Here is a 21,660-nt window from a genome sequence, read left to right on the forward strand (position 1 = left end):
TGGCTTAAAAAAAGACATACTGACAAATAATAGTACGCAATCCAAAATAGACAACTAAAGACTAATTCATACGAATCCCATCATAAACTGAGGTAAATCTCATGTGCTCCTAAAAAGTAAGCAGATTCTGCTTCACATGATACAACAGTCGTGTTAACCGTGTTATTTCAAACCCGATAAAAAGTCTAATTCGGGAGGTCAAATGGATGATTATAGTACAGTGCTCTAGCTAGAAATCAAAAGGGGCAGGGCACTTTTTATGATATGAAAAGGCACTACTCATTTTTTTGTCTACGTTTCTGTGTGTATCACGAGTTAACAAATCTCTTCTTTTTTTTTTAATATATATGTTGTTGTTTTTTTAAAATAAAGATGCTTTTCAACAATAGTCTTTATTTCAATGATTGTTAATTATAAATGATATAGTTTTTCTTCATCAACATATTATGTTTTAACAGTTAAACTTCACTCTAACCATTATCGAAGAATATGTATTTCTTTTTTGGGTGAACACATGAGTGTTCACCACTCTCATAACTAGCGACTATTAACTTCCTGTACAAGGAAGTCGCCATGTAATTTTCCCAAGAATCTAAAGTTTGGTTAGCAACGATTACTTATCGCCAGTTGAAAAATCAGCAGACGACAAAAATTGAAACACTATTAGGTTGCACGTATTATTTTAATTAGTGATACTAGCAGACGACAGCCAGCGTACTGTATATTATCAAACAGAAACAATAAACACTTTTTCAGCTACACTATGATGTTACACGTGTTATTTTAAACATTAATAATAGCAGACGACAGCCAGCGTAACAGAAATAAACACTTTGTCAGCTGTTTACAGGTTACACAAAAACATATATAATATTAAATTACAATGCAAAATACATGATTATTAAGGTTTGAGCGTGCATGTTTATACAGTCACATTTAATTTTATTTCCATAATGATGAATATATAATGTTTGATATAATATTCAATGATATAAATAAAATATTATATTTCTATGTATTGATGAAAAAAACAATGAAGTGAAGATTATCATTTAGTTAACAAATAAAATTTCGGAAGAGGGTAAAGTACCTGATAACTTTACTTAAGCATGCATGTTTTATATAGACATCAAATCATATTTTTATAGAATTCATTATTGCAAATAAATAAACTTAGATAGCATATGCAATACTATTAGTTGAATATAGTTTTATATATAGAACATAATTGATTCATCATTATCATTTAGTTTGCAAATTGAAAATAGATTGTCAGGTCAAAGGTGACTTTCCCACGTTTTTCATCGCGTCTTTTCAAAGCTGCATTTTATCAGCGACATCCTCGGGACGACATCTTTGAATAATTCACTTAACAGATCATCCACGTAGTTAAAGAGATTAAAACAGACTTTGGTAAGCATTTTTACATTCTTATAAATATTTTTATTTTATGTTACCACATTTATAGACATTATGAATGTACCTTATATGATAGAAGGTTGTGTTGCTGGGAATATTCATCAGGGGTGCAATATTTTTAGGAACGCAGGTGTCCAATGCACGGCGATAGCATACATGGCAATTGTTACAATTTTTCTTTACAACTCGAATGTTCAAAATTCTTTAGAAAATCCTTTAAATAACTTTTCATCTCAGATTATCGACGATATTGTTGTCAACGGCAATCAAGTGTATGAAAATCTGTTAATAGAAAACGGATTTCCGGAAGGTCATTATCTAGCACATGACGAACTTCCAAGTATTCTGTCATTACCGGTAGTAGGTAATATTAATTCAGTGGTTTATTCAGACATGCTATATGGAATGATCGGCCAAACTACATACGAACAAGGTAGTGGTGCTCTTAACTTTCAAGAAGCATTTAATACTGGTTTTCAGGTATCAGATTTCTTGCTATGTACATTTGGGGACCTGTCCATAGCAGTAGCTCGTGTTAATACCGTGTATTACATATTTGATTCTCATAGTAGGAATACTTTAGGACAATTCAGTGAATCAGGCAGCTCAGTTTTATTACAATTTAATAGTATGTCATCAGTTGTAAATTACTTAAATAGCATGTATGGTGGTGCATATTTTAATATATCCCCTGTTATTCTGCAGTATGATGGCCATGCATGTATAAACAATGAGATAAGTATGAATACGACTACAACAGAAAATACTGCTTGTATGCATGTCAATGGCTCTGATATTGTGAATGAATATTTACAAAAGTCTGAGGATTTTAGAATGTATAGAAATGAAGTGGATCAAGCTACTTTAATAAATATTGAAGAAACCAATACACTGAAACGAAAATTTGACAGAAGTGATCACATGTATTCTTTATCATTAACCAAAAAACGAAAAAGTTCAAAAAGAGTGAAAGTATCAAACAAGTCTGATTTTCATATAGTTATGGATATGAATAATGACCCAAAAGGAAATTTTATCACAGTTTTAAATGGAAGTGTGAGTGAAGTTTTAAATGTTTCATCCTCAGAATTGACACATTTAGATAAAAATGCAAAATCTGATGCAAAGTTGGTCAGAAATAATGTTCATTCTGAACTTTTTGATTTAGAAATAAGGAGAGTTCCTGAATATTCATGTTCCAGTTGTGGAAGGTTTCTTTTTGAGAATGAAGTTAATTTTGCAAATTTAGAGGGAGAACACTTTTCTATGTTAGGACTGACAAAAGAATCCAAACTATGTGCTTTTTGTCTTTCAAGTTTGAAAAAAACCAAACCATACGTAAATTTAAAATATAATGAATTGGAGCCCTTTGATATACCTTATTGTTTGCAAGGTCTTACAACCATGGAAAAGAGACTGATTAGTAAAATTCATGTATTTATGACAATAATAATTCTTCCTGGAGGTCAGTATGCGGAAAAAGGTATGGCGATTGATTTTCCAACAAATATGATTGAGAATTTTTCTTCTTTACCTAGAAAATTTAGTGATAGCAATATAATTACTGTTTCATATGGGGAAAATAAAGACTTAAAAACTAGTCATTTAGTTCGAAAAGCTAAAATTTCAAAATGTTTGCAATGGCTGAAGCTAAATAATGCTGCATATAAAAACATTACAGTAGATAATGATGCATTAAGTAAATTAGTTGATATCAATGAAGCAAATGATGGTGTTCATATTGATAATATTGAGGAATTTGGAATTATTGAAACAGATCAGTCACTGCCAAACGTCGAATTTGGTAATATTGCTAACATGGAAAAATTTCCTCATTTAAATCTTCAGAAGATAAATGGTAAACCTGTTAATTGTTATGATTTAAATGAAGGAGAGGAATGTGCTTTTCCTTATCTGTTTCCTAAAGGAATTAATGGATTTTCACATAAAAGAAATTTGCCGGTACCTGTATCACAATATTTTAAATATAGACTTCTGTATAAAGATGGACGATTTAGGAAAGATTTACCATATGTTATGCATGCTATAGATTATTATGAATTTAGCAGATTAATGAACTCTGTCAGTATACACATGCGAATGAAGAAAAATGCAAACCCTGTTAAAGCTAAAGATATCAAAGATTTTAAAGTAAATAAAGATTTCGTGGAAAATTCTTATATGTTTATGAAACAGATAAAAGGCACTGCAGCCTACTGGAAAACAACTCTGCAAAATTTGTTAGCAATGTTCAAGTCTTTAGGTCCTCCAAGTATTTTTCTTACACTTTCAGCAAATGATATGCATTGGCCGGACCTTTTAATGAATCTAAAAGGATGCTCATATCATGAGGCCAGTCAAATAAAAAATGGTATTGATTTAGTTCGGCAAGACCCATTTATGACAGCATTGCATTTCCAAAGACGATACAAGTCTTTATTTAAGCATGTTATATGTGGTAAATTAAAACCTTTAGGAACTGTAATTGATTACTTTACGCGAATTGAATTTCAAAATCGTGGAAGCCCTCATGTACATATGTTTTTATGGATTGAAAATTTTGAAAAAATATTTTCACATCAGGCAAGTTTACTTGATTATATAAATAGGACTATTAGTACAAATGGTTCTTTAAGTCAAGCTAAAAAATTTCAAACTCACTGCCACACATCTTACTGTTTACGCACTTTAGGTGCATGCAGGTTTGGATTCCCATTTAAGCCATGTCAAGAAACCAGATTGCTAAATAATATTGATATTTCATCTGAAAGTTCCAGAGGGAAATTTTATGAACTTCAGAGATCAAGATCTGGTGCTTATATTAATGCTTTCAATCCCATTATTCTTGAACATTGGCAAGCAAATATGGACATTCAGATAGTAGGGAATGCTGAATCTGCAGCATATTATGTGTGCGCATATATATGCAAATCTGAACCGGAGGATTTGAAGAGCATTCTCTCATCAGTTATTGAAAATATGCCTGAAGGTGCTAGTCAGAGACAAAAAATGCTTAAAATTGGGTGCTGTGTTTTAAAATCTCGTAGACTGAGTGCACAAGAAGCTGCATATAGATTGAATAATGATTTACATTTAATTGATACAAGTAGGTCTTTTATCTATTTATGTACAAAACCAAAGTCAGAAAGGTACAGAATTTTGAAACCCAAATATGAAAGGGACAAGCTGGCAAATGACAGTACAGATATTTTTTATAATAATATTTTAGATTATTATAGAAGTCGTCCATTTGTATTAGAAAATGAATGCTTTTATGAATTTGCACAATGGTATGTTAAATGTGATGCTCCTAAATGTCTACATTCAAAAGCTATATAAAAGCTGATATATATTTCATATCATAGCATTACTTATTTAACAATGTTTAGAATATGGATTGCTAAAAGTATAATTATTAAGTAGAAATTGCAATATATCTTTTTTAATATGTTCAAAGACAGTTAATATCTTTAAGGTAACATTATTATGTTATTATATATTCAATTGGTAATTTGTTCCTTTTTTTTATTCTAGATAATATTTTTAGAGCACAAATTTATAATAAGCAAAAACAGGGGAAGTAACTCCAAAATCAATTTCCACCACGTTTGCGTTAATTAAAAACTGTGCCTTTGTTGAGATGGCAGGCATTTCTGTAAAGGCATAGTTTTATTTTGATGACTTAAATTCAATTCTAAAGTAATGAAAGTCTTCATTTATACACTCTTCCATTGTGACTTGGAAATCGAAAATGCCGACCCAAGCTAAACACACTCGCTGACGCATTCATCACAAGTATGACAAAAAGATACATTGTCCTAATTAAATTACCTAGTTATTAACACCTTTGAAGTCTTTGTCATTGTAATTGATTGTAATGACATTATTTAGCTGGGGGCAATCACACAGGTGTCATATATGTAATTAACTTGGAGATCAGAAATCGATGAAACAAAATTTTACCAAAACGGCACAAGACAATTTCGGAAAAAGACGTCAGGGCAGAAGGGCGCGGATAAAGGCACCCAGGGCGCGGCTGAGGGCACCCAGGGCGCGGCGCCCTTCTATTTTGGGCTAGCGAGACCACTGTAGTAGATGCATTTGGTTAGGATGATCTATTAAATAAAATTTCAAAATCATTATAATTACCCTTAAATTCAGGAAAAAATATTTCTTACAACAAGAAAATAGATAAACAAGGAATTATACTGCACATGGGTTTTTGTTAATATGACCTTGGTTTCATAGAGATTTATCGCAAACAAATTTGAATATCACACAAACTGTATGTAACCTCATTAGCATATTTAGCGTTCATTATTGACATACAAGTTGGTATGTCCATACACATATATTTAGATAGTTAAAAAAGAATAAACTGAAAGGACAGTGTTGTTTAAGAAGAAAGGAAAAGAAACGAACGCGAAAACATGCTTTGAATACAAGATGAACAACAACAAACAAATGCATGCAATACAAACTGCTCAGAGTCTGAATTGACCAGTTTTTTGTGCTCGACCAGTAAAATCGACATTGTCTCGACTTTACTAAACTGTACTTAAGTGTACTCGACTAGGTCTCGACTTTACTTGATTAGTCTGATTCAGAACTTGATGATCTTCGTGTAGTCTGAAATGGTCTTGGCCAGGGCTCGACCTGTTTCGACCTGTCTTGACTAGTCTCGACCTGTCTCGACTTGTTTCGACTCAGTCTCAACCAGTCTCGACCTGTCTCGACTAGTCTTGACCTTCAAATGTAGTTTTGACTGGTGTAAATTAGCCCATCTAATTTAATTAAATATATTGATCTATCAAATTTCAAGCTTATTAGGTAGTTTGATTTATTGCTGTGAAATGAAAGAATTTAATTTTACAATAGGTAAAAATAAAAATTATTATATAAATTCAGATAGGCATCTTTAATTTTTTTTATAACTTTTTCAAATCAACTTAGATTTTCATCAAACTATGCAGCTATCTCAGATATATATATATATATATATTAAGCTTACTGAATCCCATGTCATTTAGTTTTTTGTTGTACATGTATTGCTGTAAAATTTAAGATTTAAAGTAGTCTTGGTAAAAAAGCTAGGATTTGCAATTCGGACAAAAAAGAGATAGTACACTTTAATTTTTTTTATAACTTTTTCAAATCAACTTGGATTTTCATCAAACTATGTAGCTAATTTAGACATATATTAAGCTAACTGAATGTCAGGTCATTTAATTTTTTGTTGTATTGCTGTCAAATTCAAGAATTAAATTAATCTAGGTAAAAAAAGCTAGAATTTGCAGTTTGGACAAAATAGAGATAGTACACTTAAATGTTTAATAACTTTTTTAAATCAACTTAGATTTTCATCAAACTATGTAGACTATTTAGATATATATTAAGCTTACTGAATCTTTTTTGTTTTTCATTGTATTGCTGTCAATTTCAAAAATTAAATTAATCTAGGTAAAAAAAGCTAGGATGTGCAGTTTTGACAAAAAAGTGATAGTACACCCTAATTTTTTTCACAACTTTTTCAGTTAAAGTGTACTATCTCTATTTTGTTCGAACTGCAAATTTTAGCTTTTTTTACCTAGATTAATTTATTTTTTAAATTTGACAGCAAAACAACAAAAAACAAAATGACCTGAGATTCAGTAAGCTTTATATATATCTAAGATAGCTACATAGTTTGATGAAAATCCAAGTTGATATGAAAATGTTATTAAAAAATTAAAGTGTACTATCTCTATTTTGACCGATTTGCAAATCCTAGCTTTTTTTACCAAGATAACTTTAATTGTTAAATTTTACAGCAAGACTACAAAAAATAATTGACACAGGATTTAATAAGCTTAATATATATGTGAGATAGCTGCATAGTTTGATAACATCCAAGTTGATTTGAAAAAGTTATTACAAAAATTAGAGTGACAACTATCTCTATTTTGTCCGAACTGCAAATTCTAGCTATTTTTACCTAGATTAATTTAATTCTTGAATTTGACAGCAATACAACAAAAAATTAAATGACCTGGGATTCAGTAAGCTTAATATAAATCTAAATTAGCTACATAGTTTGATGAACATCCAAGTTGATTTGAAAAAGTTATAAAAAAAATTTAAAGTGTACTACATGTATTTCTATTTTGTCTGAATGGCAAATCCTAGCTTTTTTTTTTACCAAGATTACTTTAATTCTTAAATTTTACTGCAATGCAACAAAAAACTAAGTGACATGGGATTCAGTAAGCTAAACATATACATGTAAGATAGCTGCAAAGTTTGATGAACATCCAAGTTGATTTGAAAAAGTAATTAAAAAAATTAAAGTGTACTATCTCTATTTTGTCCGAACTGCAAATTCTAGCTTTTTTGACCTAGATTAATTTAATTCTTGAATTTGACAGCAATACAACAACAAAAAATGACCTGGGATTCAGTAAGCTTAATATATATCAAAGATAGCTACATAGTTTGATGAACATCCAAGATGATTTGAAAAAGTTATTCAAAAATTAAAGTGTACTATCTCTTTTTTGTCTGAATTGCAAATCCTAGCATATTTTACAAAGATAGTTTAATTCTTAAATTTTAGAGCAATACTACAAATAACTAAATGACATGGGATTCAGTAAGCTTAATTTATTCCTGAGATAGCTGCTTAGTTTGATGAAAATTTAAGTTGATTTGAAAAAGTTATAAAAAAAAAATTAAAGATGCCTATGTGAATTTATATAAATAAAAATAATCATTTTTATTTCTGGCTATTGTAAAATTAAATTCTTTCATTTCACAGCAATACATCAAACTACCTGATAAGCTTGAATTTTGTTAGATCAATATTTAATTTAGTTAGATGGGTTGATTTACACCAGTCAAAACTAAATTTGAAGGGCGAGATTATTCGAGACAGGTCGAGACTAGTCAAGACATGTCGAGACAGGTCAAAAACCATGCGTCTGTTGTATCAAATTATAAGCCTGGTTCAACTTGATGGCTTTGTTGGTAAAAATATCTTAATGAACTGTAAAGAAAGTTAATATAGGAGCTCCTGTCTGCCAACTGAAAATAGTGGTTAATTGAGAAGCACATCGTTTTATCAAGGAGTGTATTTCATCTTTGATATGGTTAACTTTCTATGTGTGTGTAAAAAGAAACACCTAAATAACAGGTCCGAGTACACAGTTATCGTCCTTTGATTTTCGTTGTCCACGAATATAGTCCTTAGTGAGGACAGTGTGTTACTAGTCAAATTTTGTTATATCCCTTCCAAATTTATTTCTCCATGTTTTATGCCTAATATAGCAAGTTGGGGGGTGAAGTGATACTGTTAAAAATTTGGGTCATAAAAATTAATGTCAAGTAGTGATAAGGTCCAGTTGAAAAAGGTGAGAAATTAGCACTTCGGAAGCTGTCAAAAGATTTTAAGACCCCCTTAACATAAAATTGTCCATATTTTGAGTTAGAGCTGATGAAGTTTTCTATAATTTTGATATAATTTGTCCCAAAAGTAGTACAACACACTGTAAAAATATTATTGAGAAAGCGCAGGTGGGATTTTTTTAATTTTCATTTATTGTCTAAAAGAAATGCACTACAAAATAACTGTGTACTCGGACCTGAGAGGTGAAATCAGGAAATTTCGAATCTGTACTTTGGCAACTTCCCTGAATGATTTGATTGTGTCAATTTGTCAAATAGCATAAAACTAAAGGATTTAAACTTTTATTTGATAGAATTTCTGCAAAAATGACCAATTTTGGCATTATATGGTCAAAATAAGCATTTCATAGCTTTTTATACGACCGCAAATTTTGAAAAAAATTTCGTCGTATATTGCTATCACGTTGGCGTCGTCGTCTGCGTCGTCGTCGTCGTTGTCCGAATACTTTTAGTTTTCGCACTCTAACTTTAGTAAAAGTGAATAGAAATCTATGAAATTTTAACACAAGGTATATGACCATAAAAGGAAGGTTGGTATTGATTTTGGGAGTATTGGTCCCAACATTTTAGGAATTAGGGGCCAAAAAGGGCCCAAATAAGCATTTTCTTGGTTTTCGCACTATAACTTTAGTTTAAGTTAATAGAAATCTATGAAATTTTGACACAAGGTTTATGACCACAAAAGAAAGGTTGGGATTGATTTTGGGAGGTTTTGGTTTGAACAGTTTAGGAATTAGGGGCCAAATAAGAGCCCAAAGAAGCATTATTCTTGGTTTTCGCACAATAAATTTAGTTTAAGTTAATAGAAATCAATGAAATTTAAACACAATGTTTATGACCACAAAAGGAAGATTGGTATTGATTTTGGGAGTTTAGGTCCCAACAGTTTAGGAATTAGGGGCCAAAAAGGGACCCAAATAAGCATTTTTCTTGGTTTTCGCACCATAACGTTAGTATAAGTAAATAGAAATCTATGAAATTTAAACACAAGGTTTATGACCATAAAAGGAAGGTTGGTATTGATTTTGGGAGTTTTGGTCCCAACAGTGTAGGAAAAAGGGGCCCAAAGGGTCCAAAATTAAATTTGTTTGATTTCATCAAAATTGAATAATTGGGGTTCTTTGATATGCCGAATCTAACTGTGTATGTAGATTCTTAACTTTTGGTCATGTTTTCAATTTGGTCTACATTAAGGTCCAAAGGGTCCAAAATTAAACTTAGTTTGATTTTGACAAAAAATGAATCGGTTGGGTTCTTTGATATGTTGAATCTAAAAATGTACTTAGATTCTTGATTATTGGCCCAGTTTTCAAGTTGGTCCAAATCTGGGTCCAAAATTAAACTTTATTTGATTTCATCAAAAATTGAATAAATGGGGTTCTTTGATATGCCAAATCTAACTGTGTATGTAGATTCTTCATTTTTGGTCCCGTTTTCAAATTGGCCTACATTAAGGTCCAAAGGGTCCATAATTAAACTAAGTTTTATTTTAACAAAAATTAAATTCTTAGGCCTCTTTGATATGCTGAATCTAAACATGTACTTAGATTTTTGATTATGGGCCCAGTTTTCAAGTTGGTCCAAATCAGGATCTAAAATTATCATATTAAGTATTGTGCAATAGCAAGTCTTTTCAATTGCACAGTGTTGTGCAATGGCAAGAAATATCTAATTTCACAATATTGTGAAATAGCAATTTTTTTTTAATTAGAGTTATCTTTCTTTGTCCAGAATAGTAAGCAAGAAATATCTTATTGCAAGAATTTTTTTTAATTGGAGTTATCTTTCTTTGTTCAGAATCAACTTTAATCTTTGTTATATACAATATACAATGTATATTCACTTTTTACTACCAACTGATAAATTTAAATAATCTTTACCATTCAGTGATAACAAGCATTTTTTTTTACATCTAAATATTTTATGATGTATTTAAATGAGTAGTTATTGTTGCAAACTCCATTAGAATATTTTAATTGAACTGGGTTACCAATAATGTTTTTTTTCCGAATATGTTAGGAAGGGCGTATGTTTTGGCAGTTCCGGGAGATGTAAGACATGAATTCGTCTCCAAACCCACGTTCAACAATGTTTTAGGGCGAATTAATGGAATAGCAGCGACAACAAAAATGAGCATTCTGTTGTGTGACTCTGATAACAAGAATCTGCTTTTAGTTGATCCTCGTGGAAAAAAACTTAATACGATTAATTTTAGTAAGTGAACCATTTGACGAAGCTTTTACAAGAAAAACAAAGGACATGTTACCCAACCCAACATCAGATCTGTTCTACAGATATAACCCTTACCGTCTGGTTACACTGCGTAAGACAGGAAGTAATGATCATATCAATTCCGTAGCTTTATGTCAGCAGTACCGAATTCTGAAAGGGACATTGAAAACAATATTTCATGTGACATTGGCGAAAAGTGTTTTAATCGCGTATCCAGTCAATAACTATAACATGTAAGTCGTCATCCTTGATCTTATTTTTAAAAACGAAATAAAGTCATATTTATTTTTGATTTGAGAATAATTTCATTGTAAGTCAGTGTGCAATTTGTTTGTATTTATTCTTTATCTCTATTACAAAGAAGGAGTTTCTTGAAATAGTTAAGGAGTATTTTTAACGTACACATTGTTTAACAATGTTGATAGATTCCGTCTTGCTTTCTAAAAACATAAGTCACAATGCTCGTATAGAAAAGCGCTTCAGACGCATGCAATTATTAAACGTGTTGTTTTCAATGTTACCTGTACTGGGTCGATATCGCTGCTGGTGCACTATCAGTACCCGAGGGTATCATCAGTTTAGTAGTCAGTATTTCGATACTGACATGATTTAACACACATTTCTAAAATTGTCCGTTTATACATTTTGAAATTATTAAGAAACTAAGGTTTCAACTCCTTCAGGCAAAGTTGACTTTAGATGAATTTGGCTTTTTATTTTTTTTGTTAGGTATTTTTGACATATAGCTCACATGTTTGAGTACCAAAACTGTTGAAGAGCTATTCAACAGTTTCGGTACTCAAACATCCTCGGAATTCAAATGTTTGGCTTTGAGCGTTCCTGATGAAGGTAAATCCAGAAAAACGCTACGGACGCATGAAATTATTAAACCTGTTGTTTTTAATTTTTGTTTATAATGTTACACACTGATGAGTCTTATGTTCGGGTATATGTTTTATAGAAGATATTATGATAACATTTAATAAAAGTGTTAACATTGTTGGCTACGAGGCTTTATTGTTCCCGTTCCGTATACATATACGAGTATTGTTGCCAATCGTTTATTCAATTAACCTCCAACTTTCGTTTCGTTTCTGCCCATTATGTAAGATATATTATGTGTATGTACCAGTAGATATCATTTTGATGCCGCTTACAATAACCTTTTGAAACACCGTCAGTTGAAATATATAAATGATCCAGCTACCTCATGAACCTACTACTGGAAAGTGTGCTCTCCTTCTTTGGCATGAGTATTATAGCTGGCAAGAAACATATATAAAACAAACCACTGGCCAGCATATACATGTATATTATCATTTATTTTTGCTCAAAATATCAAATCAAATGTATCTCATTCAAATACGTTTTTCTCGTGTTAAAACGTCAACAAATATCTATATATGATCATTTATATTGGTCAGCTTGCTGATCGAATCTTAAATGTTCTTAATGTGTCATTATGACTAGCGTTTTACACCACAGTCTTCTTGACAATTTATATTTTTCGCGCGTAGAGCATATTAGAACTGGTATAATGCGGGAAATATTTTAAAAGGTTTTAATTTGTATTGAGGTGACGTTTTGGGTCCCAAACATTAGTAATTCGTTCAACATTTCAACATGCTACACAAAACATAAAGTGTCATTACTTTTTTTGTTCTTCAATGCATCGACACTACGCGATGTACAAAGGACCACATTGGTAAAGCTGATGTATTTGCAATATGAGGTATATATTAATGCAGAACGCAATCAATTGTGAAACGTTTTTAACTCTTCCAGGAATATTTAGGTTAACTTCCTAAAATTAAAAATATTGACAAATACTACACAACTTTAATGATTTTTTTTTAACAAAAACTAAAATAGGTTTGTTTTTCTAGAAACTAGAAGCTTGGTACAGTCGAAAATATGAGTTTTACATTTGTCATACAAAGGCTTCCATACATTTTAATATGCGATAAAATACACACGGAAGTAATTTACACGCCCCTTTATAGTCAACAGACAAGTAAGTTTTAAAAACTAATACATTTGAGTCGCGTGATGTAGACGCTTGGTAACATAAAATACAATGCTACATTAATCTTGTGTATTCTTATTTGTCTGTTGTTGTTTTTTATTTGATCTATGCGTTTGACTGTCCTCCTGGTATCTTTCTCTCCTCTTTTAAGATTCACATTTTAACCGACAATCCAAGTTCATTTTAAAATTTCATGAAAACTAAGTGCAAACGCAACAAATACTTATATTCCGAAAATCTGTAGGAAAAAAGAAAATTTATAATGGAAGTTGTAAGAACATTTTGTGAAGAGATGTCATCTTTTGCATTTTCTCATTGTAATGATAAACGAAATTGCAAGGACATTTTTTTTGGAACAGAAGCGGTATATATATAAAGTGGTGTTTTATCGCAGGGCTATAAACACATGAATTTAATATAAGTAACTATGTTTAACTGACACTAAATGAAATAATTGAAGGGAATGTATGGCCTTTCTTTTTGTCATGATAATTCGTATACACATGTACCTCAACACGTGTCTATTTTAATCGATAAATAGTTGTCATTGGACGTCAAAGTAATACTCAATCAACGTATAAATCAATATGAAATATCTGACGTTAGCAAACTGTCAATCAAAATATCATTCAACCAAAAAAGATCTGTAAAATTTATCAAAATTGAATGCAAAAATTCAATTATTCCATAAGTACACATTTATGAAGGATATGACACTTTGTGTTGTGACACCAGTTTATTAATTACCCACTAATCAAACTACTATAAATCATTTTTTCTTAAATGTAGCATATAAAAGGCTGTAAGACCTTTACTTAACATTTTGTTAAAATTCATTCGAATAATGGTTTGCCGAGTTTGTGATGTTATGAACATTTAAATAATACTTTTCCGATGACCTGTATTTTAATATCTTAACGATAAACTCTCGACTCTTAATTGGTAAATGTAAACATGTATGTTACATGTCTATATGACTGATAATATATACAAACATCACTGGTTTTAAAGAGATAATCGTAACTGCAATTACGATTATCCCAATATGGCGACTGCAGATATAGGTGAAATCTTTACAGCCATTTTTCTCAAATGTAGCATGTTTTTGTCACTAGTTACTCAGCTGCAAGTTTTTTTTTATACCATTACATCATATTTGAATCGTAACGGTGCACTGAAATTGTCTAAGCGCTTTGAAAATTGCCGTTGAAAAATTCGGGATGATAATCGTAACTCTATGGAATTTTTCTTGTTTGATAATCGTAATTTCTTTATCGGATAATAGTAACTGAAAAATATTAAATGCGTTTTTCAGCATTTCAATGGTATTGTGTGTATTGAAATGCAAATGTACAGTTAATTGATGACATTAACGGAAAATAAAAATAAATGAAGAAACTTACAGGTTAATATCTAAGACTAATTTACTTATATATCTCTCGATTTAGTGGCGTTTTTCTACAAAACCGTGATTTCTTGTTCCAGCCACTTTTAAAAAAAAATGTGTTTGATCTTTACAAGTAATTGTTTGTGCATTCAGTACATGGAATTAGATTTAACATTTTTTAAGCAAAGAAACATACTAATAAACTATTAATTCCTGAATGATTCAAAATAACCAAAATTGCATTTTCCTAGACGCCCTATTCAACATTCACGCTCAATGTTTGCAAGAGATATAAACATAAGGGTCTTACAACATAAATGATGTTTTAATAACGGCAGTTTTAATTGTTGACAAAAAAAGAGCACATAAAATGGACCAGAGTGATACCGTATTTTTGTTAATGTCCATTTCGAAACGGTTCAATTCTCCTTCAGTATCTGGTTTTACAATTATAAAACAAAATCAGTGTACAGCTTAGTACGTGTTTTGATGAATATAATCATTCTTGTTACTATTGCAATATAGAGATTGTGGAAAAAAATAAACCATGTAAAAATGTCCACGACAAAACGGTCACCTACGAAACAAGTATTGGAGATTTTTATTGTTTCAAATCTTTTCTTGCAAAACAAGTAACAAGGATTAGTTTAATGTAATTTTCAGTATGTTATCAACATAGAATAGGGTTGATGTCAACTACAAAACTTTTTGTCCACTACGCTCGAAACGGTTTTGACCACTACGACACTCATCAAAATGTCCACTATGTAATATAAGTTGTACGTTAATATGTGAAGTACTGTCTTATATTTATCGATTAAAAATGGTTCTTACATTCAGAAATAAATAAGATCTTTCTAGTTTATAAATTAAAACAAACTGGAATGTCTATAGGAGACATTAAAATGCAATAAGATGTGCGTTTAAAAGCAGTTCTGTAGTGGACAAATGTCCCCTACGAAACAGTTCATACATTCTGAAAATGATATCATTTCAAACAGTATTTAAGATTGCACTTTTTTTATTTACAAACAGGTCTACAATAAAGGTATTCAAAATAACTCTAGAAATAAAAATTTCGACTAATTGCTTTTTTTTAGGTCTGAAATTCACACTTTTATTGAAAAATGCCCCTTATAAAAGACAACAATATGCATGATCTTTTAATATATACATGTAACTGTTCAAGATATTGATAATGACGCAGCTGTAGGGTCAGTTATTGTGGTAAGTAGATATTCTAATTGTTTTCAAAGTTTCAATGTAATATGCGCGTTAAGGGTGTTTTTTTGGGGAGAAAATGGACGGGGATTAGCAATATCCCATATCCCAGAAGTGGAGTTCTTAATTTATTGTCAAACTGTCTCTGGCGAATACTAAACATCTTTCCTACTTCATTATGGCATACAGGGTATTGGCTAGAATTGAACCAGCAGTCGCTTCCCGGGGGAAGAAACAACAAATATAGCCACCTGCATTAAATGATTTAAAACAATATTTACTATATTTACTATGTTTTTATTCAGAATAAATCAATGTTCTTTAACAGTCTTAGGACCAGCTGAAGGACGCCTCCGGGTGCGGGAAGTTCTCGCGACATTGAAGACCTGTTGGTGACCTTCTGCTATTGTTTTTTCTATGGTCGTGTTGTTGTCTCTTTGATATATTCCCCATTTCCATTCTCAATTTTATTAATCACAAATCTGATGAAGGGTGACACATGAGTTTCCCCTGACAAGTGTTGCCATATATCATAACTTCCATATCCATATCCATATCCAAATTTCTTGAAGCTTGTTCACCCTTCCAATTTTATAATATAATAGTATGTAGCTGTTTCCATTTGAACCATCAATAATATATGCACAAAAAGATTTGTCATCAGATGTTGAAACAAGATTAATTCATCACCATAATTTCATCATGTGCTATCAGATATACGTTTTTAGTGTCAATATCAATAAAACACTATCCAGTTACGATTATCTTCTCATTTTTAACACCATTAATACGATTATCTTTTTTCCGAGATTCGATTATCATCCCGAATTTTTCAACGGCAATTTTCAAAGCGCTTAGACATTCCAGTGCACCGTTACGATTTAAATATGATGTAATGGTATAGAAAACCCTTGCAGCTGAGAAACTAATGACAAAAACATGCTACATTTGAGAAAAATGATTGTAGAGATTTTACCTATATCTGCCGTCGCCATATTGGGATAGTCGTAATTGCAGTTACGATTATCTCTTTAATACCAGTGGACATGGGGTATTGATATATTTACTACCTGTCGTTAAATAAAGCATTCGATGTTATCGTAATTATTTCATATAACGACCAAGTCAATTCTTTTTTAATGAAGAGTTTCTAAAAAAAAAAAAATGATTTTAAATTCAGATAGGCTTATTGTATGCATGACTGTTGCTCTGTTGATTTATTTTTATTTGAAGAGATTAAACTAAGGTCAACTCTTTCAATCTCAATCCTTATTTAAACGTTATTCATGTTATTATAGTCTCTTCAAATACATGAAATAAATATATGATAGCTATTTTAATGGTTAAGATCTCAATTCCTACAGTTATTCGTTAAGATAATTCAAATTTTTCATTTATCAGACAAATCAGATAAGTCCACATGTCCACGCATAATTGTCACCTACCTGACACGTTTAAACTTCAGTATAAACTATTCTTAAAACCCAGATATTGCCTTTTAATGTAATACCTACATCTTGAATCGACAACACTTTCCGAAGATACTACCATATGCCTTTTTGGTGAGCGATTTTGTTATCATATATTCCATATGACAATAATATATCAAATAATATAATAATAATTCGTATATGTTTACTATGTAAATCCTCCAGGAATAGTCACATAAACTATATTTTCGAAGTTACATAGAAAACGGCCGATAGCAGAAAGCATATTGAATAGATATAGGAAGATGTGGTGTGAGTGCCAATGGTTATATTTAGAATATAAATAAAACGCTATACTTTGTGACGTCATGCAATGAGTTTTATGACATTGTTAAAAGTGTATAAAAGGTGTTAATTTATGATAGATTGTTTGAAGAAAAAATCTTTAAACAAATAAAGAAGGGACGAACGATACCAAAGAGACAGTCAAACTCATAGATAATACATAAGATGTAAAACAAACCAACATAACGCATAAAGTGAAATAGCCATTAATATGTTGTTATTATCTAGGAGACAATTAAAAAAATGTTAAATTTCCAACAAAACGATTGAATATATCACACTTACGATTTTGATATAAATATAGTCGGAAATTAATAACATAACAATTAAAGGGCTTTGTCATGTTTGTATGAGGTGAATACAGGATATATCGACCCTTTGGACAATCGACATCGTTCTCAGTCAATATTCTTTTTTATGTCAATATATCATTTATCGACCTTACACAAAGGTTAATATTGTATTTTTTTTTACTTTCTGAATATTTAAGGAATGGCACAGGTGTTGGCAGTCCCAGGAGATGTTAGACACGAATTTGCGTTCAGAACTTCATTTAACCATGATTTCGGAAGAATTACTGGGATAGCAGCGACAACAAAGGGGAACATTGTATTATGTGACTATGACAAGAAGAATCTGATTTTACTTGATCCTTTTGGAACTTATTTAAATAAGCTCGAAATGGAAAGTCAGCCTTATGATGTGGTTATTACAAGTCAAAATATAGGATATGTTACTCAACCTAACACCAGATCTGTAGTACAAATAGACCCGGATCGGTTGATTGTATTGCATAATGCTACAAGCAACAATAAGTGTACCTCCGTGATTTGTGCGGCAGCAGTCCAAAATTCTGGAAGAGACATTGAAAGTAAAGTTCCGTGTTATCTTGCCGTAAATGTGTGTGGTTCTATGTTTGCATACCCCGTCAAGAACTATAAAATGTAAGTCTTCCTTGATAACGTCACGTATAATTAATGTCAGATTATTTTTCATTTGGAATTAACCGGCTAGCAATTAAAAAATCGTTTACATATTTATACAAAAGAGCATGCAAAGAAAGAGTATCTTAAGTCGAAAAGTATTCAAGAAAATGGAACTTGATTGGTCTCGTTTACCAAGTACAAACAGTGCAAATTCAGGATATAATAGCCGCAATTCTGCGCCTGTCCCAAGTTAAGAGCCTCTGGCCTTTGTTAGTCTTGTTTGATTTTTAATTTAAGTTTCCTGTGTATAATTCGGAGTTTTAGTATGACGTCCATTATCACTGTATTAATATACATACTTTTAGGGGCCAGCTGAAGGGCACCTACGGGTGCGGGATTTCTCGCTACATTGGAGACCCATTGGTGGCCTTCGGCTGTTGTTTGCTCTATGGTCGGATTGTTGTCGCTTTGTCACATTTACCATTTCCTTTCTCAATTTTATATATAATGTTAGTACATCAACTTAGTCTTAATTATGCTCTGCACAAAACATAAGCATAAAAGGGGAACATTACCTCACTTTCACTGTAATTTGTTATGTATTTAAAACATGCTTTTCTTTCAATCAAATATCAACCCGATATCGCTCTGTCCTGAAAGACAAGAATGCATGTCGGATCAAAAGTAACACAAGTTATGCAATACTGATTAAAAATTAAAATCACAAAAATACTGAACTTAGAGGAAAATCAATTCGGAAAATCCATTATCACATGGCAAAATCAAATAACAAAACGCATCAAAAACGAATGGACAAGAACTGTCATATTCCTGACTTGGTACAGACATTTTCAAATGTAGCAAATGGTGAATTAAACCTGATTAAGACATTGACGCTTTCCCTATGCTGATTGTTCAGATTGAAATGGCAGTTTGAATACTGCATGTCATCTCTCATTTTAAGTCATATCTGAAATATCTTCTCATTCTTTTTGTTTTTTTCTTACTATTTTAGAATTTTAAATGAAAACAGCGGACACATATTTAGTTTAACAGGACATCCTATTGATCCACGTGTCTTTAAATTTCATGCAGTTGAAAATGGATTATTCTTTTCTTGTATAAGCGGTCAGAACTATATTAAGGTTACAAACTGTGCACTGCAAGGATTGGATGGTTATGAGCAAAATGCCAAAATTGGAACTATGGATACACCCACTGATATATGCTCTGATGACAATGGACACATCTATGTCAGCGGACGGGATTCGAACAACATACACCGACTGACACAAGACGGCAAGGTTTTAGATATTCCACTGGACATTCGACATGGTATATCACAACCAGTTGCGTTGTGTTTCAATCAAAACTATGATAAATTATATATTGCCACTAACGGGGGAACACAGGTTGCGATTCTTAATGTAATTTGATAAAATCACAGTTGTTAATTCATTACCTTTATATTAAGATGGGTTATAATTGTAGAATAGCAGTATAAACTTGTTAACATCACATTAAAGTAATACCGCATGCCATGTATATTTTCCTTCTTACAACGGGAGAAAAAATATTTGTATTGATATCTGTTTCAGAAACTTTTTACATAAACTTATTTTATTTAATTGATCGATTCACAGTGAAGTTTTGAAAGCCTTGTTTTAAATTGACAAACCCTTAACCTGATGTATGACTGTTTAGTTTTTATGTGTTCATTTCTAGACATGATTTGATAATTTACGAGATGATATATTCGAATTGAAATTACTTGAAAATCAAGTCTCGCTCAAAGATTATTATGCTTGGACGTCGTGATTTGTTAAAGAACGATGTTTTGGTTTATTATCTGTTAAACTTGTGATTTTCGTTAGCAATCAATGCTCTATAAGCACTTTGATTGTTTTTAAAATATTCAATAAGTTCAGCAGCATTTGTTTCATATCAATATCATTACTCCGCATTATATTTGCGTTTAAATATTTTGTAAATCTATGTGTGTTTTTGACACGTGGTAAAATCGAGTTATTTCAAACACATCAAATATATTTTAGATACGAGTAAAGGGGAATTGTAAGCAAGCGTTCACTTTACATGTCCAGTAATGCAGTAAGTTACGATCATGCATTATGAAAAAATGTAATAGTTATCATTATACACAAAAAATCATTTGATAGATTTAAATAAACCACATATTTATTTGTTAGGTTTATATCTTTAACAGTATATTTCATTGAATAGACAAAGATTGTTATCAGAGATAATTCATGCTACACATGTTGGCATACATCTTCGACAATGTTGTTTAATTAACGTTGTTGGTTGGAATCGTTAACTTAAGTGTGGAGTGTTTGCTATTGTTTGATCACAACTTCAAATTCACGTTTATAGCAATGTAAAAAAATAATTGAACAGATTATTTTGCACCTTGTTCGACATCTACAACAAAAGTATCTGCAATGATGCTCGACCCTAACATATTCACGATCATGATCCCATTCGTATGTGCATATTTTTCACATTGTCAATCAAATCAAAACAATTGGATCAGATAAAATCTGTCTTTGCATTTAAATGATCTATAAGTAATTAAAATATGAGCGTATTATCCTTCTAATAGATTCCTTTGTATGGTTTTTGTCAAAATATAGCAGGGTTATTCATTATCTGAAACATTGAACACATTTCTTTTCAATGGAATTGAGTTTGCTGAGTGGTATATGTGTAAGATTCAGATCGACGTCCGGTCTCTAATCGACGCCCGTTCCTTAAATTGAGATCCAAATATGACGTAACAATCCAAATCGACGGCCAATTTTATGCTTATATAATCGACGTCTAATTTCAGGCTTATCTAATCGACGTCCAATTTTTCGCTTTTCTAATCGACGTCCGTTTTGGACACAAATATAGCATGTAAAGAGGTTGTGATATTATTTGTTCTTAATTTTAGAGATGTCGCAGATGCAAATATATTATCATAAAACACACAAAGTTGAGCATGGGAGCACATAGGTCTATGATTCACCGTAGGAGGAGTTATCCGCAAACGCAGACACAGAAAAAAGTCTACTGTCTCCCAAAACAGAAAATATTAATAAAATTTAAAATCCTGAAGATATACACACATTCAATATATTAACAAACAGCCTTCAAAGTGAAAACATCCTAGTATCCAAACTGTAGAAGAAGATATCTGAAATACTTATATTACTATAATGAGATTGACGGACG

At 31.3% G+C, this 21,660-nt stretch overlaps 1 protein-coding gene across 1 annotated transcript; it reads left to right on the forward strand.

Moving 5' to 3' along the window:
- Positions 1-1,271: 1,271 nt before the first annotated feature.
- On the forward strand, positions 1,272-19,955 carry LOC134701016 (uncharacterized). The gene is made up of 3 exons (XM_063562163.1): positions 1,272-1,413; positions 17,991-18,444; positions 19,442-19,955. Exons 2-3 carry the CDS (start codon positions 17,993-17,995, stop codon positions 19,860-19,862), a joined length of 873 nt encoding a protein of 290 aa, XP_063418233.1. The 5' UTR covers positions 1,272-1,413; positions 17,991-17,992; the 3' UTR covers positions 19,863-19,955.
- Positions 19,956-21,660: the final 1,705 nt, after the last annotated feature.

Source organism: Mytilus trossulus, unplaced genomic scaffold (assembly GCF_036588685.1).
Source record: "Mytilus trossulus isolate FHL-02 unplaced genomic scaffold, PNRI_Mtr1.1.1.hap1 h1tg000210l__unscaffolded, whole genome shotgun sequence".
NCBI classification, from domain to species: Eukaryota; Metazoa; Mollusca; class Bivalvia; order Mytilida; family Mytilidae; genus Mytilus; species Mytilus trossulus.

Excerpts from the sequence above, each read along its gene's own strand:
- LOC134701016 (XM_063562163.1), top strand. The coding sequence starts at position 17,993 with ATGGCACAGGTGTTGGCAGTCCCAGGAGATGTTAGACACGAATTTGCG. Across the intron at positions 18,445-19,441 it reads CCCGTCAAGAACTATAAAAT|AATTTTAAATGAAAACAGCG; the intron begins GTAAGTCTTCCT and ends TTACTATTTTAG.